The 21,600-nt window shown below is 40.7% G+C and overlaps 1 protein-coding gene across 7 annotated transcripts in view; it reads right to left on the reverse strand.

Moving 5' to 3' along the window:
- Window positions 1-21,600, reverse strand: part of BTBD8 (BTB domain containing 8) — an 85,069-nt gene that overhangs the window by 1,760 nt on the left and 61,709 nt on the right. For 3 of the 7 annotated variants that reach the window (XM_073357067.1, XM_073357069.1, XM_073357073.1), the window contains 2 exons: window positions 18,900-21,344; window positions 14,624-17,490 (listed from right to left, as the gene is read on the reverse strand). In XM_073357067.1, the coding sequence (XP_073213168.1) occupies window positions 17,021-17,490; window positions 18,900-21,344 (2,915 nt within the window). In that variant the 3' untranslated portion in view covers window positions 14,624-17,020. Of the gene's footprint in view, window positions 1-10,475; window positions 13,330-14,623; window positions 17,491-18,899; window positions 21,345-21,600 lie in introns of those variants that run through there. The other 4 variants (XM_073357071.1, XR_012160414.1, XM_073357072.1 and 1 more) reach the window with 4 other exon arrangements.

The following is a 21,600-nucleotide window of genomic DNA, read 5'->3' on the forward strand; positions in this document are numbered from 1 at the left end:
CTTTTGAAAGGCCCGGCTTCATGGCCACTACTGAAGCAAGTGGAAATGTAGCAGGCAGAATTTGGGCCTGTGTCTGAGGGCTCCTCCCTCCTTTTGGTACCACAGCCACTGGCACCTGGACCAAGTCCTGGAGTAACTTGAGACTTTCCTCTCGGGTGACGTGCCCCAATTCAAACCCAACGTCTCTCTGTGATTCAGAAAGTTCAAAAGAAAAAGCAAAGAAACTGCAATTATCTTATCACCAGGAAGATAATCTCTGCCTCTATGTGAAACGGGAAAATGGTGGAGCTCAAGAACACAACTGTTTCTCTACACTCTGTCTGGACTCCACTCCTCTCTCTTCTGTTCAACATTGTTTTCTGATTGAGGGACCTGTGTCCCTGGGCGAGTCACCACTGGAAATCCTGAGACTTTGGAAGCCACCCTAATAATTTCTCTATAAACCCAAGTTTCAGTCTGAAAGCCTGTGGCCATACAGGTGTGAATACATGAGCTGCTTGAGAGATACAAAGAATTGCTGATTGCAGGCAGAGATATAGGGGAGCCCTCAAAAATACAAAGCAGTAAAATGACAAAATGATGAAATTCAAAAATAATTTAAATTTTCTCCAGATCAGGGAAAACAAAGAAAAGAATGACAGGTTTCAGAGTGACAGCCGTGTTAGTCTGTATTCGCAAAAAGAAAAGGAGTACTTGTGGCACCTTAGAGACTAACCAATTTATTAGAGCATAAGCTTTCGTGAGCTACAGCTCACTTCCTCAGATGCATATCGTGGAAACTGCAGCAGGCTTTATATATACACAGAGAATATGAAACAATACCTATTCCCACCCCACTGTCCTGCTGGTAATAGCTTATCTAAAGTGATTTCCAGCACAAATCCAGGTTTTCTCACCCTCCACCCCCCACACAAATTCACTCTCCTGCTGGTGATAGCCCATCCAAAGTGACAACTCTTTACACAATGTGCATGACAATCAAGCTGGGCTATTTCCTGCATAAATCCAGGTTCTCACATCCCCCCCACCCCCATACACACACAAACTCACTCTCCTGCTGGTAATAGCTCATCCAAACTGACCACTCTTCAAGTTGAAATCCAAGTTAAACCAGAACATCTGGGGGGGGGGGGTAGGAAAAAAAAAGAGGAAACAGGCTACCTTGCATAATGACTTAGCCACTCCAAGTCTCTATTTAAGCCTAAATTAATAGTATCCAATTTGCAAATGAATTCCAATTCAGCAGTTTCTCGCTGGAGTCTGGATTTGAAGTTTTTTTGTTTTAAGATAGCGACCTTCATGTCTGTGATCGCGTGACCAGAGAGATTGAAGTGTTCTCCGACTGGTTTATGAATGTTATAATTCTTGACATCTGATTTGTGTCCATTTATTCTTTTACGTAGAGACTGTCCAGTTTGACCAATGTACATGGCAGAGGGGCATTGCTGGCACATGATGGCATATATCACATTGGTGGATGTGCAGGTGAACGAGCCTCTGATAGTGTGGCTGATGTTATTAGGCCCTGTGATGGTGTCCCCTGAATAGATATGTGGGCACAGTTGGCAACGGGCTTTGTTGCAAGGATAAGTTCCTGGGTTAGTGGTTCTGTTGTGTGGTATGTGGTTGTTGGTGAGTATTTGCTTCAGGTTGTGGGGCTGTCTGTAGGCAAGGACTGGCCTGTCTCCCAAGGTCAAACAGCAAGGTCTCCAAGGTCGAAACAGCAGACTGGACTTCTACATAGAGTGCTTCCGCCGACGTGCACGGGCTGAAATTGTGGAAAAGCAGCATCACTTGCCCCATAACCTCAGCCATGCGGAACGCAATGCCATCCACAGCCTCAGAAACAACTCTGACATCATAATCAAAAAGGCTGACAAAGGAGGTGCTGTTGTCGTCATGAATAGGTCGGAATATGAACAAGAGGCTGCTCGGCAGCTCTCCAACACGAGTTTCTACAAGCCATTACCCTCTGATCCCACTGAGAGTTACCAAAAGCAACTACAGCATTTGCTCAAGAAACTTCCTGAAAAAGCACAAGATCAAATCCGCACAGACACACCCCTGGAACCCCGACCTGGGATATTCTATCTACTACCCAAGATCCATAAACCTGGGCGCCCCATCATCTCAGGCATTGGCACCCTGACAGCAGGATTGTCTGGCTATGTAGACTCCCTCCTCAGGCCCTACGCTACCAGCACTCCCAGCTACCTTCGAGACACCACTGACTTCCTGAGGAAACTACAATCCATCGGTGATCTTCGTGATAACACCATCCTGGCCACTATGGATGTAGAAGCCCTCTACACCAACATTCCACACAAAGATGGACTACAAGCCGTCAAGAACACTATCCCCGATAATGTCACGGCTAACCTGGTGGCTGAACTTTGTGACTTTGTCCTTACCCATAACTACTTCACATTTGGGGACAATGTATACCTTCAGATCAGCGGCACTGCTATGGGTACCCGCATGGCCCCACAGTATGCCAACATTTTTATGGCTGATTTAGAACAACACTTCCTCAGCTCTCGTCCCCTAAAGCCCCTACTCTACTTGCGCTATATTGATGACATCTTCATCATCTGGACCCATGGAAAAGAAGCCCTTGAGGAATTCCACCATGATTTCAACAATTTCCATCCCACCACCAACCTCAGCCTGGTCCAGTCCACACAAGAGATCCACTTCCTGGACACTACAGTGCTAATAAACAATGGTCACATAAACACCACCCTATACCGGAAACCTACTGACCGCTATTCCTACCTGCATGCCTCCAGCTTTCACCCTGACCACACCACACGATCCATCGTCTACAGCCAAGCTCTGCGATACAACCGCATTTGCTCCAACCCCTCAGACAGAGACAAACACCTACAAGATCTCTGTCAAGCTTTCTTACAACTACAATACCCACCTGCAGAAGTAAAGAAACAGATCGATAGAGCCAGAAGAGTTCCCAGAAGTTACCTACTACAGGACAGGCCTAACAAAGAAAATAACAGAACGCCACTTCTGCGCCACTAACGCTGTTACTGCGGTGATGGAATGTTCCAAATATTTTCTCTCTCTATGGGCCTTTAATGTTAAAGCATGAGGCAGCATCTTGTCTGGAGAGAGAAGCAGCCTGAGAATGTTGGTACATTCTTTTTTCTGACTATAGGATGCATATCAGCGCTTTGCAGAGGGAGGAGCCGGAGGCCAATAAAAGTAGGTACTACAAACAAGTATTGTTGGGCCCAGCCCCTGCATTTGGATAATAAATGAATGTGTACACTCATTTGTGTAAAGACACCAGTACATTTTTACTGCAACATGGACTGCTCAGACTCTGTGCAGAATAATTTCAAATTAATGAAAGTGCACATTAAAAAAAATAATTAAATAACGTTTATAGCTCTGCGCTGAATAGGCCGGATGAGTTAACCTAGCAAAGAGAGGCATTCAACACCTTAGCCATTTCTCCCCTTCTATTCCTGGCAAATAAGCAGTCATCTTCGAGTGCCTGCTTCTTTCTGTTCAGTCAGATGTACAAGCTAATGTTGAAGGGGGGCGGGAGCCTGCAGTCTGCCTTAGGGAGTAAGTCAAGTCCATATTTTTTAATACTGAAGATTTTTTTAAAATATTTTAAATACTTTATATTCTACAGGGAGTAAAATAAGGGAGAAAAACATTAGACTTCCTACCTCTGTGTATGTAGGTAGGCTTCAGTGCTCTTTTGGCTGGGTGTGATGGTACTAATAGAATGCTGGGCAATTTCTTGTGACACACGCATGGAAATTTTACACAGAGCCTGCATGTCTTTTCCCATCTAAATATATATCTTAAGTTGTTTTATGGAATAATGAAGGTAACTTTGACACAGATTGAGAATCTAGCTGGTTGTTTATACATTGACATAGTGCTGGTTTAGACTTCATGTGTGTGTGCACTTGTTCTGAAGTTAGTATAAATCTAAATAAAAGGCACCATTTAATTCAAGTACTGGTGCTATATTTAGGGTGCATAGCAGTGATTTTTTTTGTTGAAGTGAATCTGCCAAATTTGTAACAAGAGCTACCCCTGAACTCAGAGATTTTGGAACTTGTCTAAACACAGATGTACATTATAAGTTATCACCTTTTGAGGATGGAGAATCCCAACAGATCACAAGGTACAAATGTTAGCAGGTAAGTAGAGGAATAAAGATTAGCTGCTTACTTGTATCTTCCTTTGTTTGTGGAATATTGCTGGGAATGTTTGGTATGTTATTTATTTCTCTTTGAATGTTGAAAATTATAAGTTTTGTTCTGGGTAGTTTTAGGCTCTCTTGAAGCCAGCAGGTGCCAGGGTCTGGCTTTGTACACAACAACGAAGTGTTTTTCCCTGAGATCCTAACATTTTATTACTATGGTAGAGGGTCTGGCTGTACTAAAATTATATCTAAAGTATACCGAAGCTGCAATACACAGTACGATCACAATGCCCTGTGAGAGAGAGCAAGGTGCTGCAGATAGGACACTAGTTTGGAAATCAGTAGATCTGTATTCTATTCCCAGTTCTACCAGTGGTTTGCTTTGTGAGCTTAGGCACATCACTTAACTTCTTAAACCTAGATCCACACATGAGGTTAGGCATTGCAATGCTGAGTATTGTGGCAACTAGAAAAATCATAGGAACAGCACTGCAATCCACAAAGCCTGAATTAGGTTCTACAATGAATGGGGTGAGCTAGGTTTCAGAGTAACAGCCGTGTTAGTCTGTATTCGCAAAAAGAAAAGGAGTACTTGTGGCACCTTAGAGACTAACCAATTTATTTGAGCATGAGCTTTCGTGAGCTACAGCTCACTTCATCGGATGCATAGGCTTAAATAGAGACTGGGAGTGGCTAAGTCATTATGCAAGGTAGCCTATTTCCCCTTGTTTTTTCCTCCCCCCCGCCCAGACGTTCTGGTTAAATTTAGATTTAAACTTGGAGAGTGATCAGTTTGGATGAGCTATTGCCAGCAGGAGAGTGAGTTTGTGTGTGTGTGTGTGTTCTTGGGGGGGGGGTGAGAAAGCCTGGATTTGTGCTGGAAATGGCCCACCTTGATTACCATGCACATTGTAGGGAGAGTGGTCTCTTTGGATGAGCTATTACCAGCAGGAGAGTGAGTTTGTGTGTGTGGTTTTTGGAGGGGGGTGAGAGAACCTGGATTTGTGCAGGAAATGGCCCACCTTGATTATCATACACATTGTGAAAAGAGTGGTCACTTTGGATGGGCTATTACCAGCAGGAGAGTGAGTTGGGGGGGGGGGGGCGGAGGGTGAGAAAACCTGGATTTATGCTGGAAATGGCCCAACTTGATGATCACTTTAGATAAGCTATTACCAGCAGGACAGTGGGGCGGGAGGAGGTATTGTTTCATGGTCTCTTTGTGGATATGATGTCTTCTGCAGTTTCCACAGTATGCATCCGATGAAGTGAGCTGTAGCTCACGAAAGCTCATGCTCAAATAAATTGGTTAGTCTCTAAGGTGCCACAAGTACTCCTTTTCTTTTTGGGGTGAGATAGGAGCCTTAGGATGCAATCCACAACAGCCAACAAGCTAGGTGGGGAGCTGCCTAAACTAGAAGATGTTGACAGCAGGGGTGTGGGCTAAGCCCCTCTCCTTTCACAGATTAGCACCAAAGTCCAGGCAGCAGGGAAGCACCTATCTCTACTTAGCAATCCATGAATGGACACCCCTCAAAGTCAGGAGGCTTAGACATCTAAACAGCTTCTTACAGAAATGAGATGGATGCCTCCCTCAGTCCACCTAAAACTGTGATAGTGGTGGAAAAGGAGCTTTTAGCCCAGTGGTTGGAACACTCACCTAGGGTGTGGTAAACCCACAGTCAATTCCCCCTTCTGCTTGAGGGGAAGAAAGTAATTGAACAGGGCCATTCCCCACCCCCTTAAGCAGGTGCTCTAACCACTGAGCTACGTGATATTCTTATGTATGTCTTCTTCAATCGCTCCTGTTGAAGTTGTTCCACTATGGACAAATACTTAGAGAGTAATTGGGTCAGAAAGAGAGAAACTGAGAATGACTCTGTATGTTGGTGGTTAGGACATCCACATGGGAGGTGGAAGACCCAGGGTCCAGTGCCCCTGCTCCAAGCATTCTTTCCTTATTTATCCACAGTAGAATAACTTCAGCAGGAGAAATTGTGGGAAGCCTATGTCAGACTATCCCCGTGGTTAGAGCACTCAGATTCTCTTTTCCTTGCTCGGGAAGAGGGGAAAATTGAACCTGGGTCTCTCACACAGGTGAATGCTCTAACCACTGAGCTAAAATTTGTATGGTGGACACCTTTTCTTCCTCTCCCCAGATTTTGAATGGGAGCCAGTGTAGTAGGTGTGCTCAGAGCCCACCTACCAGAAGAGGTCCTACACATGAGATAGGAAAGTGAATGCCTATTTCCCCTGTTTGTGGACTGCTCTGGGGCTCAGGTGGGAAAAGGAGCGTGTCTGAACACCTGGACTGAGAGAGTAGAAAGCAAACCCAGAAGCAGAAACATAATCAGCTAGGGAACTTTTATCCTTAACATTTAGGAGCTGAGTAAGCTTAGGCACCTATAGCGTTTGGCAGGAGTTTTGTGGATTGCAGTGGAGCCTAAAACTGGGACTTACGTGCCTAAGTACCTTTGTGAATCCCACCCTTTATGCTCAGTTTCCCCATCTGGAAGAAGAGGATAGTAATACTTACCTTCTTTTTTGTTGAGTGCTTTGAGATCTCCAGCTGAAAAGCACTTAAGAGCTCAGAGTTATTGCACCAGCTCAACTCTGGCTGGTTTTCCTCATTAACTTTACAGTAATAATTTTATTTCATCTTGCATTACTGCTGTGTATCAGAATCTCTCAACTTCAAGTGCCAGAATGTTACAATGAAAAATTAATTGCCTATACTACTGCGTGCTATGTTGCTGGACTTCAAAGCTGAAGCATAAAAATCAATGAAAAATACATTAGTAAATACACAGTATCACATTCTATGTTCAATGAAGAATGGAAGGCTGTGCAAGAGTAGATTGAAATCTCTTGGGAGAAGTGGGGCCAGGCTGTTTCATTAGAAAAAACAAACATCTATGATTTTGTTTTCAGGTTCGAAGCTCTGTAATGGCTGTAATTTAAAATCTTTTTAGAAGCGTTGTGTTTGCTAAAATTTAAAAGGGAAGGGGACAGAGAAGAGAACTTAGGTAGGTTTTTCTATCTAGTATTTTCCCCCAGCTCTTCTGCATTCTAGACAGCTCTGGTCTTCACAGTCTAATGTGTTGCAAAAAATCCTCTCCCTCTCCCAGAAAAGAGACTAGGATTGATCTAGGTTTACACAGGCAGCACTTTTAGCAGACAGGAGAGAAACTCAGTCTCTTGCCCTCATTATTTACATTGTGACCTGACTTCAGCAGTATCAGTATTCCTGAGAGAGAACATTGCTAAAATGCCTACACTGGATTATTAAAGATACCGTTTAGGATTTAAGAGTCCAACTGAGTCAGGGCAAATTGAGATTTTATTGATTGGGGTCGTAGATTGCAACTCATCTCAGGTAAACCTCTAGGAAGTCTTCAGAGGGACAGAAGATTGCTCAAAATTGTCAAAATATGATAGTTCTCAGCAGCTGTACTGTATTATATATGTAAACCATGGCAGCACAAACTACAAAGTAACCAAGGGTATTGTTTGCATTATCAATCTAAAAATGAGCAGGCCAGTCAGTTTAGAAAAATATGTAAACTCAGTGTGATGAAAGGATCAGTATTTGGTGACCTACCAAAAAAGTATAACACTGCACTTCCCTGGATGTAACTATTAAATTAACCCCTCCCATGAAACATATATTAAACCCATGCAGACATGAGAAATACAAATGGCACATTTAAACATTGACTTGCAACTGGGTTTGAGTATTGGAAGGAGGACATGTTTGCACTAATTTAGTGATTTGAAGTAGGATACCTCCATATAAATGGTACAGGGTTGTTTAAACAAACAGAGACTCAGACACAGGAAATGGGACTATCCTGGACAGTGAAGGCCTCAAGAAGACTGTTACCTGCCCTGGTAGCCTCACATGCTTCTATACATTGCCCAAGAGTCAGAGTTTTAGGCCTGAAGGAACCACTAGAATATCTATTCGGGCCTTCCGTATATCACAGGCAACCAACACCACCCAACACCCACACACTAAAACTAAACCCAACAACTGAAATGAGAGCAAAGTATTACAGCCCACATGCCAAAAGTTTTGGTTTTGAGGAATGAAGTGATAATTAGTACTTTGGGGCTAAATACTTGCCCACACCATACCTATGCCAAGCCTGAGTAGACAGGCTTGATGTGAGAGGATGGGAGCAATGCAAAGGGTAAAGAGAGGAGCAGTAGTTCTTCATCCCCTCCAGTTTGCAGAGCCACTTCTTGACTGTTGTAGTCCTGAGACTACTTTAGCTCCTGCTACTCCTGGGCCTTACTATGCAGAAGAGAAGAAAGGGAAATTGCTGTTTGATCCAGGCACTGGTGGCTTCACTGCTCTAAATCCAGCTCTTTCCTTGAACCCCAAGCCTTCAGGAACATGCAAGGCACTCACTGCATATACTTCCCAAATCTTGCCTTCCCCACTTGCCCATCAGAACTGCATTGCATGTGGGGCCTACTCCTTAGAACACAGGAAAAAGCACAAATGTGAATGTGTAGAGAACAAACATTCAACTCTCACTGAACTTTGTAGACAGATTTGGGAGTTTTACGAGGGTGGAAAATGCACCATGTTCTGAGTGGAATGTACAAGCAGATTAAGAAGAGATTTCAAGATGTGCATCTGAAGTCATTTGAGGAGCTGCAGTTCAACTAAGGTTGTGGACTCTTGGAAATGTGTCGATTTAACAGAGGCATACACTGACTGATTCCTCTGAACAGACTCACCCTGTCGATTAGACAAGTGAAAAGAAAACTGATTTTGGAAAAATTATTTTAAGCTTCCCTTTACAGAGAATTATTGGACACAAACCCTGAAGTGCAGATACAGTCATTTTATTGGCAACACTTGGCTCTGCTCAGGGAGGCTTTTTGACATTTTGCCAGGCCTACCTTTGTATCTCTCACCAGTTCCAGCCTCTCACCCACTGGGTTGGATTCCCCCATTTAGGGAAGACTGTAGTGGAGGAGAGGGCAGGTTCATGTCTGGCTACTGATCAAATCACCTCTAGGTACAGAGCTGAGAATCCCTTCCTACATCTGTCAAATGGCACTTGGGGCTCCTACTCTCAGCTATGACGGTGATGATCTTGATATAAATGATTAGATAAATTAAATGGCTTTGCACTAATTAGTCAAGATACTCCCAATAGCAGTGCTTCCTCAATCTTCAGGCTTTGTGGGGCCACGGATGGGGTATGCATATGTAAAAAGGTGCAGGGAAAAGCGCAGCCAGAACCTCCACAAGAGGTTCTGGAGGAGCCGGAAGAGCGGCTGCAACCTGGCACACTGCAGATAGACATGTGCTAGGGTCTCTCACACACCGCAAGCGTCAGGAAGAGGGGTGACCCGCACCAGGTACATGCCTGTGCTCATGGCTACATGAAGGAGCCGCATGTGCCAGACGAGCACATAGGGATCCACCTACTCCCTCCAGTCGTAGTCCAGGAGGTCTCCGATCCTGGTAACTTCTGCCAGGACCAAACTCTGGCACACGGAGGGTAGCTCCGCCACCTGCACACAAAGATGAAGATTGTGTATCAGGGGCTCCATGAGGAGATCTGCCCCCTCGTGGCTGCCATGGACCTGGTCACCGAGACCAGCTTCCAGGTCCGGAGGAGGTCCTGGTAGAAGACCGGCAGCTCGGAGAGGTCTCGCAGAAGACCTCTCGGACGGAAATAAAAGAGCTTCCATAGAAGGCGGGTATATTAGCCCCAAGATAAGCAGGTCCATGTTCCCATGGTAATTGAACAGGGGTTACTCCAGCTTAATTTAGGACACCTGGGGCCAATCAAGGGCCTGCCAGAACCTGGTAAAAGCCTCCCCTCAAGTCAGATAGGGGCATGCAATAAGATCTATGGGGAGCAGGTGTGCTACTGGAGAGCCGGATGGTGCAGACACTGAGAAATGCCAGCAGACAGACCTCACGGTACAGAGGTGAAGAGCAGGGGAAACCCTGCCCAACAGGGTGTATATCCCTTCTGGGACCCAAAGGTTTGGGGAGAAGAGACCCTGCCAGATGTGAGAGACTGAACTGGGTGCCTGGCCTGCCGCCATAACACCCGGAGGAGCTACCAGAGACTAAGAGGCTCTCCTCCCCCTCCCCTGTCAGGGAGGCCGGGAGGAACCCCTGCTCAGACAAGGAGGGGGACAGTAAACCCAAGGGTGTGAGGAATCCCCCAGCCCATTGCCAAGAGGAAGTGTGGAACCCACCAAGGCGGAGAAGGAGCTCTGCCACACCCCACGTGCAATGAAGTACAAAGACTCAGCATTTCAGTTACATACAGGGTTTATTTTCCATTTTATACATAAATGGAGAAGGCTTGTAGGACTAAGCAACTATACAGCAATTTTAGAAACAGAAGTGCATGTTCACTATTCATCATTTGGAGATGCAGATAGTTACTTATCCCTAGGATCACAATGTGGGCTAAATGTTTAAAAGGCAAACAGGTAGAAAACATGCACGTTTTCAGTTTGTTTTTTAAGCTATCAAACAACTCTAAACCACTGGGTGATCAGATATTTTAGGACCCTAAAGCCATGGTTTGCTGGAAGTGAAACTGTACCTTCTCTCATAATGTATCCAAGTTTATATGTAGGAGATCTATCAAGAACTGGAGCATAACAGTCCAGAAAATGTTTTCTATTCTACAGTTTAAAAAAAAAAAAAGTAGATCAATTAGTGGAAGGTAGAAAGGTCTGACACTCAGATGAGTCTGTCTGCCACATAAGTAATTTATGGGGTCTGAGCATGATATGACTGCTGGTTGATAGTTATTTTAAGATTGTATGAAAGATAAAACTATATAGAGATTTTACACTGCTACATTGGATCTGATGTACACACTGGCCTGTCCCTGACATATCAGTGTTATGTACACTGATGATATTGTACTGAATACAATACTACTCTCAGATTTATAAACAAACAAATTCAATACTCTAGCACAAGTCTGACAATCATATATTTGCCTTACCAGTATAAAACACTCAAAGGGCACTAGAGGGCTGGAGTCTTGTGATATAATATATTAAACAGTGCTCAGGCAAAGCTTTGCCAAACTCAGCATTATGGAATGAATCACATCGTGAAAATGAAACAAAAATTTGAAGCAATACTGGCTAAAAGTTTCATTTTGGGTGCCTGAAGTTAGACATCCATCTCCATATGTAGGCACGTACATAACAATGGCCAGATTTTTAATGGGAGCAGCAAAGGCTCAACATTTCTGAAACAAATAAGGCCACTCAGGTGGCTAAACATGGAGATGGTGCCTAACTTTAGGCACCAAGAGGTACATGTGACGCATTATCTCAAACTTACTGAATAGACTTTGCACATATTTCCTTCCCTTTCAGACTTTTTTTTTTTTTGAACACAAACTATTTTGACCACTTATATCTAAGTAAGAATCTTACTAGGCACGGTACAAAACCCTGGAATAATTGAGTATTTTTTTCAATAGGAATGGAAATAGAATCTGAAAACATTTCTAGCCTTGCTGTAATTCAAGCTTCCCACCTGCTTTGAAGTTACATTTCTTACAGCTTTGAAATCACAACTGAAGTACCAATAGGATCACATATTGAGGCAGATTTCTTACCTGGGAATGTCTGTGCAGTAACCAGGGAGAGCAGGAAAACAGCATATAATAATATTAATAATAATGGAACTAAGTATTTATACTATTGTGGCACCCAGAGAGTCCAATCAGGATCCCATTGGGAATTAAAAATAGTTTCAGGTATTACACCTACTTTTTAGTTCCCCTGCCAATTTTTGTGATTTTACAAACACTTCATGAAGTTTAAAACATGTTTGTGCAATTCTTGTACACAACGGATGAAAGAAAAACATGGAGAAATGACTAAGGGCCCAATCACGCAAATACTCTGATGAAGTGAGCTGTAGCTCACGAAAGCTCATGCTCAAATAAATTGGTTAGTCTCTAAGGTGCCACAAGTACTCCTTTTCTTTTTGCGAATACAGACTAACACGGCTGTTACTCTGAAACCATTCACTCATACAAGTAGTTCAAAGACAGGTACATGCTTAAATGTTTGCAAGATTGTGGCCTGACTACACAGAGGAAACTGTGAAACTGAATGTAGACAGAAGGCTGTCAAATGAAAGATCAGAAGAGTTGTACTTTCTGCTCCAGGCTCTTTCAATTATTGGTAATAACTGTAGGAAAAAAAATTCAGATGGAAGTGGGTTTTTTGTTTGTTTGTTTGTTTTTAGTTTAAGTTGATTATTCCTCTAAAGAAGTTCATTTTCCAGTGCACCAGGTTCAGCTCCCTGAAATATACCCCCTGGCCAGAGTCTGGATACTAACTTACGTAGGTATAAAGAAAAGGAGTACTTGTGGCACCTTAGAGACTAACCAATTTATTTGAGCATAAGCTTTCGTGAATGCATCCGATGAAGTGAGCTGTAGTTCATGAAAGCTTATGCTCAAATAAATGTTAATCTCTAAGGTACCACAAGTACTCCTTTTCTTTTTGCGAATACAGACTAACACGGCTGCTATTCTGAAACCTGTCATTAAGTAGGTATAGAATTTTTTGCAGTGAAACAGCAGTATTTCTAATTGTGCTGTAGAATCCTCTACCACAGCTTGTCATCAACAATAGATTCATGAAAACAGTTACAAAATTTCTGCAAGAGATAAAAGCTTGTAGTCATAATGGATGTCATTTTAAAAGCCCATTTCCCACCTCTAGTCCTGTGTAGTCATCACTAGTTTTGTTACACAGCCACTTGCCCTGAATTCCTGTATTTTTTTTGTCTTCAGTTCTGCTTAGTGCTGGAAAGAGCATGATATACCAAGGTAGAACAGTTAATAATCCAATCATGAATATCAGCATAATACACACAATTATGCTTGGTTAAATTTTCTTTGCCATAAATCATCCCTACATCTAAAATATTAGAACTTAGCAGACTAGAGATAGAGAACTATTCAGTACATGTACAAAAAAACCCTGCTTTTATACTACATACACTTTAGTCACATAGGCCCTGAACCTACTCCAGCTGAGATCAATGGGAGTTTTACCTTTGACTTTAATGGGAGCAAGATTGTGCCTTCTTAATTGTTTATGTTCCATGGCAGGCAATGCTGAAAGACATAGTAATAAGTCTTAACACCTTCAAACAGAGGGATTAGATTTTTTGGAACAAATGCAGTAAGCGTGTTGATAATGAATTTCCAGATGGCAATAACATGGTATCAAAGGTTTAAAATAGTCTACGCCGCTAGCAATATATAGCTAGAACAGGTTTTTAATTTACAGGTTGTATTTCCAGGAAGACGTTAACACACAAAAAGGTTAAGGGGGCCAGATCCTGGACTCAATCTTCAGGTAGAGGGCAGTGGAAAACAGAATTATGGCATTTCAAAAATTCAATGCAACTTTGAAGTAGAGTTCAAAAATAAAAATATAGCCCACACTTATTCAAGATGTACAGAGAGGCTTCATGCTGGCCAGAACTGCCATCTTGCAAACTGGACATATTTCTTGGACAGCATCAGTATTGCTTTTCTTTACCAATTGCCTCCAAAGCACTTAAAAGGAGGACCTTCTTACTCAACTGATCTATTCCCTGTGAGCATCACAGCCATATCTGCTGACTTTATTGTAATTATGTTAGATGCTACAGTTAAGTTCTTCCAAGAAAAAGTTGACATATGTGGCCTTCTCCATCCCCGTGGTTTACTTTCCCTTTCTTCTCCTCCTCCTCCAATTCTCCTCATTCTCCTGTCACTCAGACAGATGTTTCTTATCAGTTCTCATCATTTTCTTGTACTCCCCTGTCTATATCAATCTGTTGTCTTTTGTCTTACTGAGATTTTAGGTTCTTTGGGGTACAGACTATCTTTTAGTTTTGTGTTTGTATAGCACCTAGCACAATGGGGTCCTGGTCCTTGACTAGGGCTCCTAGGCACTTTGGCAATACAGATAATGAATACTACTGCTACTTTTTACTCCTGTTGGTTTTGCAGACCCAACATGGCTGAGAGAGAGAGAGCTGGATTCTATTATTTCTTGTGCGTTGACAAACTTTTTACTAAATTCCACTTAGTTACACCCGTTCCAATCCACTGAAGAAGTTGTACCTATATCACTGAGGACCTGAGAAAATAATACAAGTTGACTTTCAAATTCTAGCCTGAAAAAATGAGAGCTGGTATTCAGAAAAAAAAACAAAACAAAAACCCACATTATTTTAACTGTAACTTAATCATATTTGATCTGGGAGTCAGACACACAAACAGGGAAACGTCATTTTTCACAGTTACTTTTCAGATATGAGCTGCACTTGAAAAAATACAGGAAAATATAAAGGAAAGGGGACAGAGCGCACAAGGATCCTTCTCTTTCATTCACTGTCTACTCTCCTGATCTTTTACCTTTTCTTCTCCCATATTATTTTGTGTAAAAATTAATACTCTCTTGTGCCTTCATCAATTTAGAGTTCATTAAATGTTTTTATTTTATACCTTTCATGGTCCTTATTGTCTCCTACACAGGAATAACCACGTTGGGGGGAGAGACCCAAGTTTCGTCTCTATTTTGAGTTCTTTGAACCCTCTTAAGCTTATGTGGTTTACCCCTCTATAGACGACAATGGTGGTTTTTCCTTATCCCAAAGATTCTCCAATATCTGTGCTCCTCTCAGAACTGGAGGAGGTAAATGAGGTCTCTCTCCTGATCTTGGAGATTTCCTTTTGGGAGTTCCCCTAGCTGCAGTAACCTCCCCTCCCCTGTCCACCAAATGTGGATAATGGAGCAAATACAGCCTACAATGCCTAAGATGCTGAGCTTGCACAAACTCAGGCTGTATTAATTTATGCAGCTTCCTTTGTGGGTTTAGGACAGGATATCCAGGAGTCCAACTGATGCTCCTAGCCTCCTCACAGGAACCCTTAGGAAGGACCCTCTATAAGAAAGCTGGGGATGGGCATGCAGCCAAGACTGAACTCCCTTCTAAGTATCATGGGCACAGACATGAAGGGGAGATTAATGTCTTTTCTTTAACCTCTCTCTCCATTAAAAAAAAAAAAAGGTAAAATCCTTGCTCTATCGATTTATAATTCTGCTTCAGTAAAATGTTGATTGTATTGACAGACAGTCAAAGTCAGTGTATAGCAGCCTTTCCAAGTCAGGAGATCTGAGATCAAATGCTGATTAGGTCAAAAGTGAAAGTTTGTTCAGCAGTCACTGCTTAGCCACATCTCAAAGCGACTTCACAATTCAAGGCTACTGTCAGTCTCTTCTTATAAACAGCCTAGGATTAAGATAACAGGAATACCTGCAGACCAGGATTAAGGTGAATTGGCCGAATTGTGCAAAAGTTTACAAAACACCCGCCTGTATTATCCTTGGCTATAACCAGTGCAAGTTAGACTTTTGGTAAAAAAGCCTTTTTTTTTAAATCACCATTTTAGTAATTTGTTACTGCAGTGTAGCACTCCCATTTGAAGGCACATCTCCTGTTAATGACCAACAGGAGGGGATCTGCAGAAGCAATATTGTATAGTTTACATAAGAACATCCTTATTGCTGCGTTTTGCCTCAGTATGGCATGAAGAATATGGTCCAATACCCCTCACCTGGAAAGTATCCCCCTTATTGACCCCAATTCTCAAAAACAACAATAAAAAAACCCCTGCTCATGTCATTTAACTGCCATCTTCTTTAGCAGCAGAATGAGCAGAGCAGACATGGTGAGAAGCATTTCCTTCTCGGTTCTCCTTAATCAAGAGGATGAGACACTGGGCCTCCAGAAGGAAATTTTTATAGAAATTATGAGATTAAAAAGATTAAAAAGAGACAGCAAAACCCCTAATACTCTCACAAAGATACAAAGATTTTGAAAAACCCAATAAACTAGTTATGACTTAAACAGTAGGGGAGGGGCACAAAAGTGTCTTCAGTAGTAGCACAACCAAAATTCCACTTCAAACATGGACTTTTAAAATGAAAAAGGCAAGAGAGCCACTGCTAAAGCTTCAGACTTAATCTACTTTTTGAGCTGTTAGACACAGTATTTTAGAACAGGCTTAGCATTCTGATTCATACACCATACCATTATTTACTGAAGGGGATGTATTTGTGTTCCCAAGAGAGGAACTGTACCATTCTTACAGTACCTCTGTAGTCTTGTATTTAAATAAATTACAATTTAAAAACAGTTATTGAAAATGTTCAAAACAAACAAAAAATATACAAAATCAATCTGGTGGAAACAAACTGAACAAGCGGCTTATGTAAATAAAGTCCAAAACTTTTTACATTCTGTAAATGCAAGTATACATTTCTAATATTTAAAGTATTGTTGGAACACAACACCTTTCAACACAACTGCTCAATCTTTTATTGTTGAAAAATCACCAAGTCACTGTATGAAGAGCAAAAAGGAAAAGAATGGCGCTACTTATGCAGTCAGATGTTAAAATCCATGCTCAATAAAGAATATATTAACAAATAACAGGAAGAGGATAGAAGATGGAGTTTAAACCAAGATTTTTCTTGCAAGTCATCTAATTTTTCTAACAATTCCAGAAAATACATGCTCAAAGTTGATTTTAGAAAAACATCTATTTCAGCTTTGAAAAATTATTCTATTTGTGACTAAAGCTAGGTTATAAATTACCAGTATTTACCTCAATATATTGGAAAGATTGCCTCCGTATCAAGAATTGGCTGTTCTTAACTGATGCAGTATTTCATTATTGTATGGAAACAATGCATCAAAAAATAGATTTGGGGCAGGGGATGGAGTCCATTTTCAAACACTTGATCACTTTAATGATGGGTTTCCAGTTCAAGAATTGTCCACTCCCCTTGAGGAGAAGAACAATCTTCAGAGGAAAAGCTTGCCACTGTTATGCTTGCTGAAGAATCATCCAGTGGTGACATTAATTCAGTCCATCTACTGAAAGTATCAACGTGTGATTTACCCTGAGGCTTTGAACCATCTCGTGCTAGAAGTAGTGTCTGATTGATAAGATATTGTGCTAAGTTAAGGTCTTCGGGAACAGAGTTTTTGAAATCAATGTTTGAGTCCTGCTCAGATAACAATTGCCTGAGAAGAGTCCAGTCCCGTTCTGCAAATTGCTGATCTTCAAAATCCACATCTAGAATGTCCCTTTCTGACTCCATCCTCTGCTCAGTAGCTTCTCCAACATCCATCTCATATATTGGAGAAAGGGTTTTTGAAGGTCGATGCTCATACATGCAGGTTTGTGCCAATACGTCATAATCATCTATGTCTCCTGCAATAATTCATAATACTACACAATGTAAAAATTGCACATGTTCCCCCTTCAGGGCTTTGTAGAGCAAAATTTAACTCATTGCACCAGAAACAATCCAACAAGTAAGAAAAAATGTAAATTTATACAAAATTGACAAAATGTAGGCATTTATTTTCTGTGTAAAAAACCAACCAACCAACCAACCAAACGAATTCTGGTTTACAGATTAAGTTAGAGCAGCAATCACCACTGGTAATTAACAATAAACTTTCATAATTAGAAAATTTCTGATACAGAAAAGACAAGTTATGTAAACAAACAATGCACATGGAATTTCTAATTCACTACAATAACTTAAAGTTGGAACAGGAGGTGGGTGGGAAGGAAGGGGAAAAAAAGAACATATGATCACTGAATGGTGATGTAAGCTATATCAGCTCCAAAGAGAAGGAAAAACAAAATAGCTTATTCACAGGCTTATTTTATACTACACATTATAAGGGTAGCTGCAGGCAAGGACAAGCAAACTTAAAAAAAAATAGTACAACTTTTAAAGGTCTTCTGTGGTTCTGCTGAACATAGATCATCAGCATTTCATTACTTTTGAATACACAATACTTAATATATTCAGACACTATTGTGTATTTTATGATGGGATACTTTGAATTACTGGTTTAAAAAGACAAAACAGATAAAACATCTAGACAATAATCAAACTCGGTGAATCAAGCTAGAGCTTTTTTGTTTATGATCACTGGTTCAAATATAATCTCTCTTTTAGGAAATCTGTTTTCACTGGTAAAATTTAAAACAATTTTAATAATCCTGTAAACTGCAAATCTTAGGTCCAAACCTGCTCCCACTGAAGTCTATGGGAAACATCCCGCTAAATTCAGTGGGAGAAGGATCAGCATCCATATCTCTGTGTAAAATACAATATATCAACAAATTGCAAAAGTAATGAATATAGCTGTTAAGGTAAACAGTTCAGTGCACTTTAGTAAGGTTATTACTGTAGTTATTGCACATCCCACTTAAATATATGATATAGGTTGTAAAGCAGACAAAACGTATACAAAAGTTCCCACCAAAAGCTGATGCTGCCAATGTTAAATTGGACCAAAAATAATTAGCATGCAAGGAATTGTTCCCAATCTTTCTTTTTAGTACTGCATAAAATCTATCTGAATAGATTTGCCTAGTATAAATATTCAAGTTTTCCACTGAAACATTAAGTTATTTAATGTGTATCCAAAACGGACGAGCATTCAGTAAACAAGTAAATAATTAAAAGCATTTATGTTTTGTTAAAAAATCTGAGCCAATTATTAATTAGAGTTCATGATTTGACCCCAGACATCACATTTCCAATATTCTGCCTAATTTAATTTTTTGAGGGACTTAACATTTCTATTTCTGTACATTACCTGCAGGTAAATCAGTATTAGTGTATTCAGTAGGTGCTCGTTGACATTCTCTCACTTGACCTTCCTGAGTCAGTAACTGACTCTTACAGGGTTTTACAGGTTTTGCAGAGCTGTTCTTTTGCATGTCACAATTAGTATCTCTTTGATGAAGGTCCAGATGACATGGTCTTTCTTGAGACTTTGTGTCATTGTCTGAAAGTTTATTGCACTGCTGAATTTCGTTAGTCTCTTCATTCTTACTATTTACCTTTTGCTCTTGTATTGAACACTGACTATCTGCTACTGAAAGTACTTTCTCTGGGCAATTCTGTTCGGTCACCGAAGCACCCTGATTATCTTTTCCTTTGATTTCTGTGTTATGAGGATCTACAAAAAAGTGCTCACTTTTATCTAATCTCTCACGTCTATCCTTTTCTCGCTGTTTGCATTCCAGGAATCCATCTTCAGTTTCCAATGAATACCTTGAATAATAAGTCTTTCCATCATGCTCCTGAGATACACTATCAAAAACATCAGAAGGAGTAGGGGAATCTATGGAATGCTGAAGGGGACCGTGAGCATCTCCGTCATCAGATCCCAACTCTTCACATTCGTCTACTGAAAGTAAAACAGATCGCTTAAAATTTTTAGTTGTAGAAAACTCTTGACTTTCAATATCATTCTCTGTTGCATCTTCAAAAGCTAAATTAACAATTCCTTGGAATGGCTGAGTAGGAGGGTCAGATGGAGGAAAGGTTTCTGTTACATTTTCTGCTTCAGATCTTTCATCTTCCGTTTCATCTGCAGAAGAGGAAACTTGGTCCGCTTCCTGAGTAAACTGTGCACTGCCAAAAGTAGTGTTTTCATTTTCCCTAGTATTGAACCTTAATACACCTTGATGTGACCACATTTCAGATCTTTTTCTTGGTATCTCATCATCACTTGTTGAATTAACACGGAAAAGATCTGAAGCCTCTTTTTTCATTTTCACTTCTATTCTTAGACTACTATCATAGATCTTCAGTTCTTCAGGTGTACTTGTATCACTGCTGCTTCTTCCAAGAAAATCATGGCACAACATAGTGCTACATTTAGAAATCCCTCTCTCATTTGATCCTTCATCATCCTGAGAGCCTCCAGCATCATAGTCTTCTGATCTTGGTTTGATATCATCAGAAGATGTTGTTGCACTGCCGGTATCAGATTCAGGACTCTCTTTTGTATCCAACACACCTGAATTCAAATTCCAACGATCCACAAAGGGAATTTCTGAATTTTCATGGCTTTCTGGTGTTTCTGTAGTATCCATATCTTTAGGTGAACATTTTTCTGTAACCTGTCCTGTGAAACATTTTGAAGCAGCATCTGAGTCTACTGTAGCAGACCTGTATTCGGTCAAGGCTGATTTATCAGACAATTGACCAGCCTTTGCAAATCCCTTTACATGAGTCTTAGAGGATTTTCTTTCATCTTGTTCTGAATTAGAGGCATTTGTTACCTTAGAAAAGCTGGGAAAGTGATCTTCTCCATAATTAATGCCCATTTCAGTGTTTAAGGTTTCATTTTGTTCCGCACAGTCTTCTACTGCTTGTGTTAAATGTACTTTGCTGTTTCCTGAATATCCCAAGTATTTCTGAGCTGAATCACAAACAGTTTTGCACTTTTTCAATCTTTCTTCTGAAACGGAACTAGGGAGTTTTTGGCCAGTATTCTTGCAAATGACTGAGTATGCATTTCTACTAGGCTCTGTATAACAATTAAATTCAGTTGTACTATCATCATCTTTGTTTTTATCTACCAGATATTCAATTTCATCTTCACAAACCTGTTTTGATTCCATTTCATTTTGCATTGAAATATTCAGGTTAGGAACATTTTGTCCTCTAACTTGAATACAAAAAGGTTTGGTTTCTACTTTGTATTCCCCATTTTCAAGAGGATCCAATAATTTTCTTGGATCAGGTTGCCATGATGCCATGAGCAGGTCTCCTCTGCTACACTCTATCATAGATTTTTCACACTTACTTTGTTTTGCAGGGCTGCATTTGTTATTGTCGTGTGGCTGAATTGCAAAAGCAGCAGCAGTGTGTTGTTCAAGTTTCTGTTCTGAACTTTTCTGTTCAGGACTATGCATGTTTTTCTGGACAACAGGAGATTCACTTCTTGAATGTCTTTGTGTTGAAGATTGAGCTTTTGATATAGGCTGCCCAGTAACTATTTTCTGTTTTGGGTCTTTACTGTTTATAGTCTCACCTTTCTTCGAATGGGTCTGATTTTTGGGTGTTCCTATTATTTTTGCAGTGGCTTTAACTGCAGATGTTTGTGATTGTTTAATACTCTCTTTCTTAGATGAAGGTTGTTTTTCTGAAAGTCTTGTCTGAGACAAATTTTGCATCATGTTTTTTTCTTCATTTTGTTTCGGAAACATTCCAGATTTTAATGAATTTTGTGAATCTCCTTGTGGTCCTAACAAATAAAAAAGTAAACAAAACACATTCTAGTCAGAGAACTATATTATTGATAAGTTGGATGCATGTAATTCAATTTAATATTTGTTACCCAATTAAATGATCTTAAACACAAACATTTAATAAAAATATCTTGCACTAATATAGGACCTTTGAATGCAAAGCACTTTACAAACTGTAAATGTAGGAATCATCCACTACTGAAGTGCAACTATTACTAGAGTGGAAAGCAGCAGCTATCTAACGGTACACAA

This window comes from Lepidochelys kempii, chromosome 8 (assembly GCF_965140265.1).
Source record: "Lepidochelys kempii isolate rLepKem1 chromosome 8, rLepKem1.hap2, whole genome shotgun sequence".
NCBI lineage: Eukaryota > Metazoa > Chordata > Testudines > Cheloniidae > Lepidochelys > Lepidochelys kempii.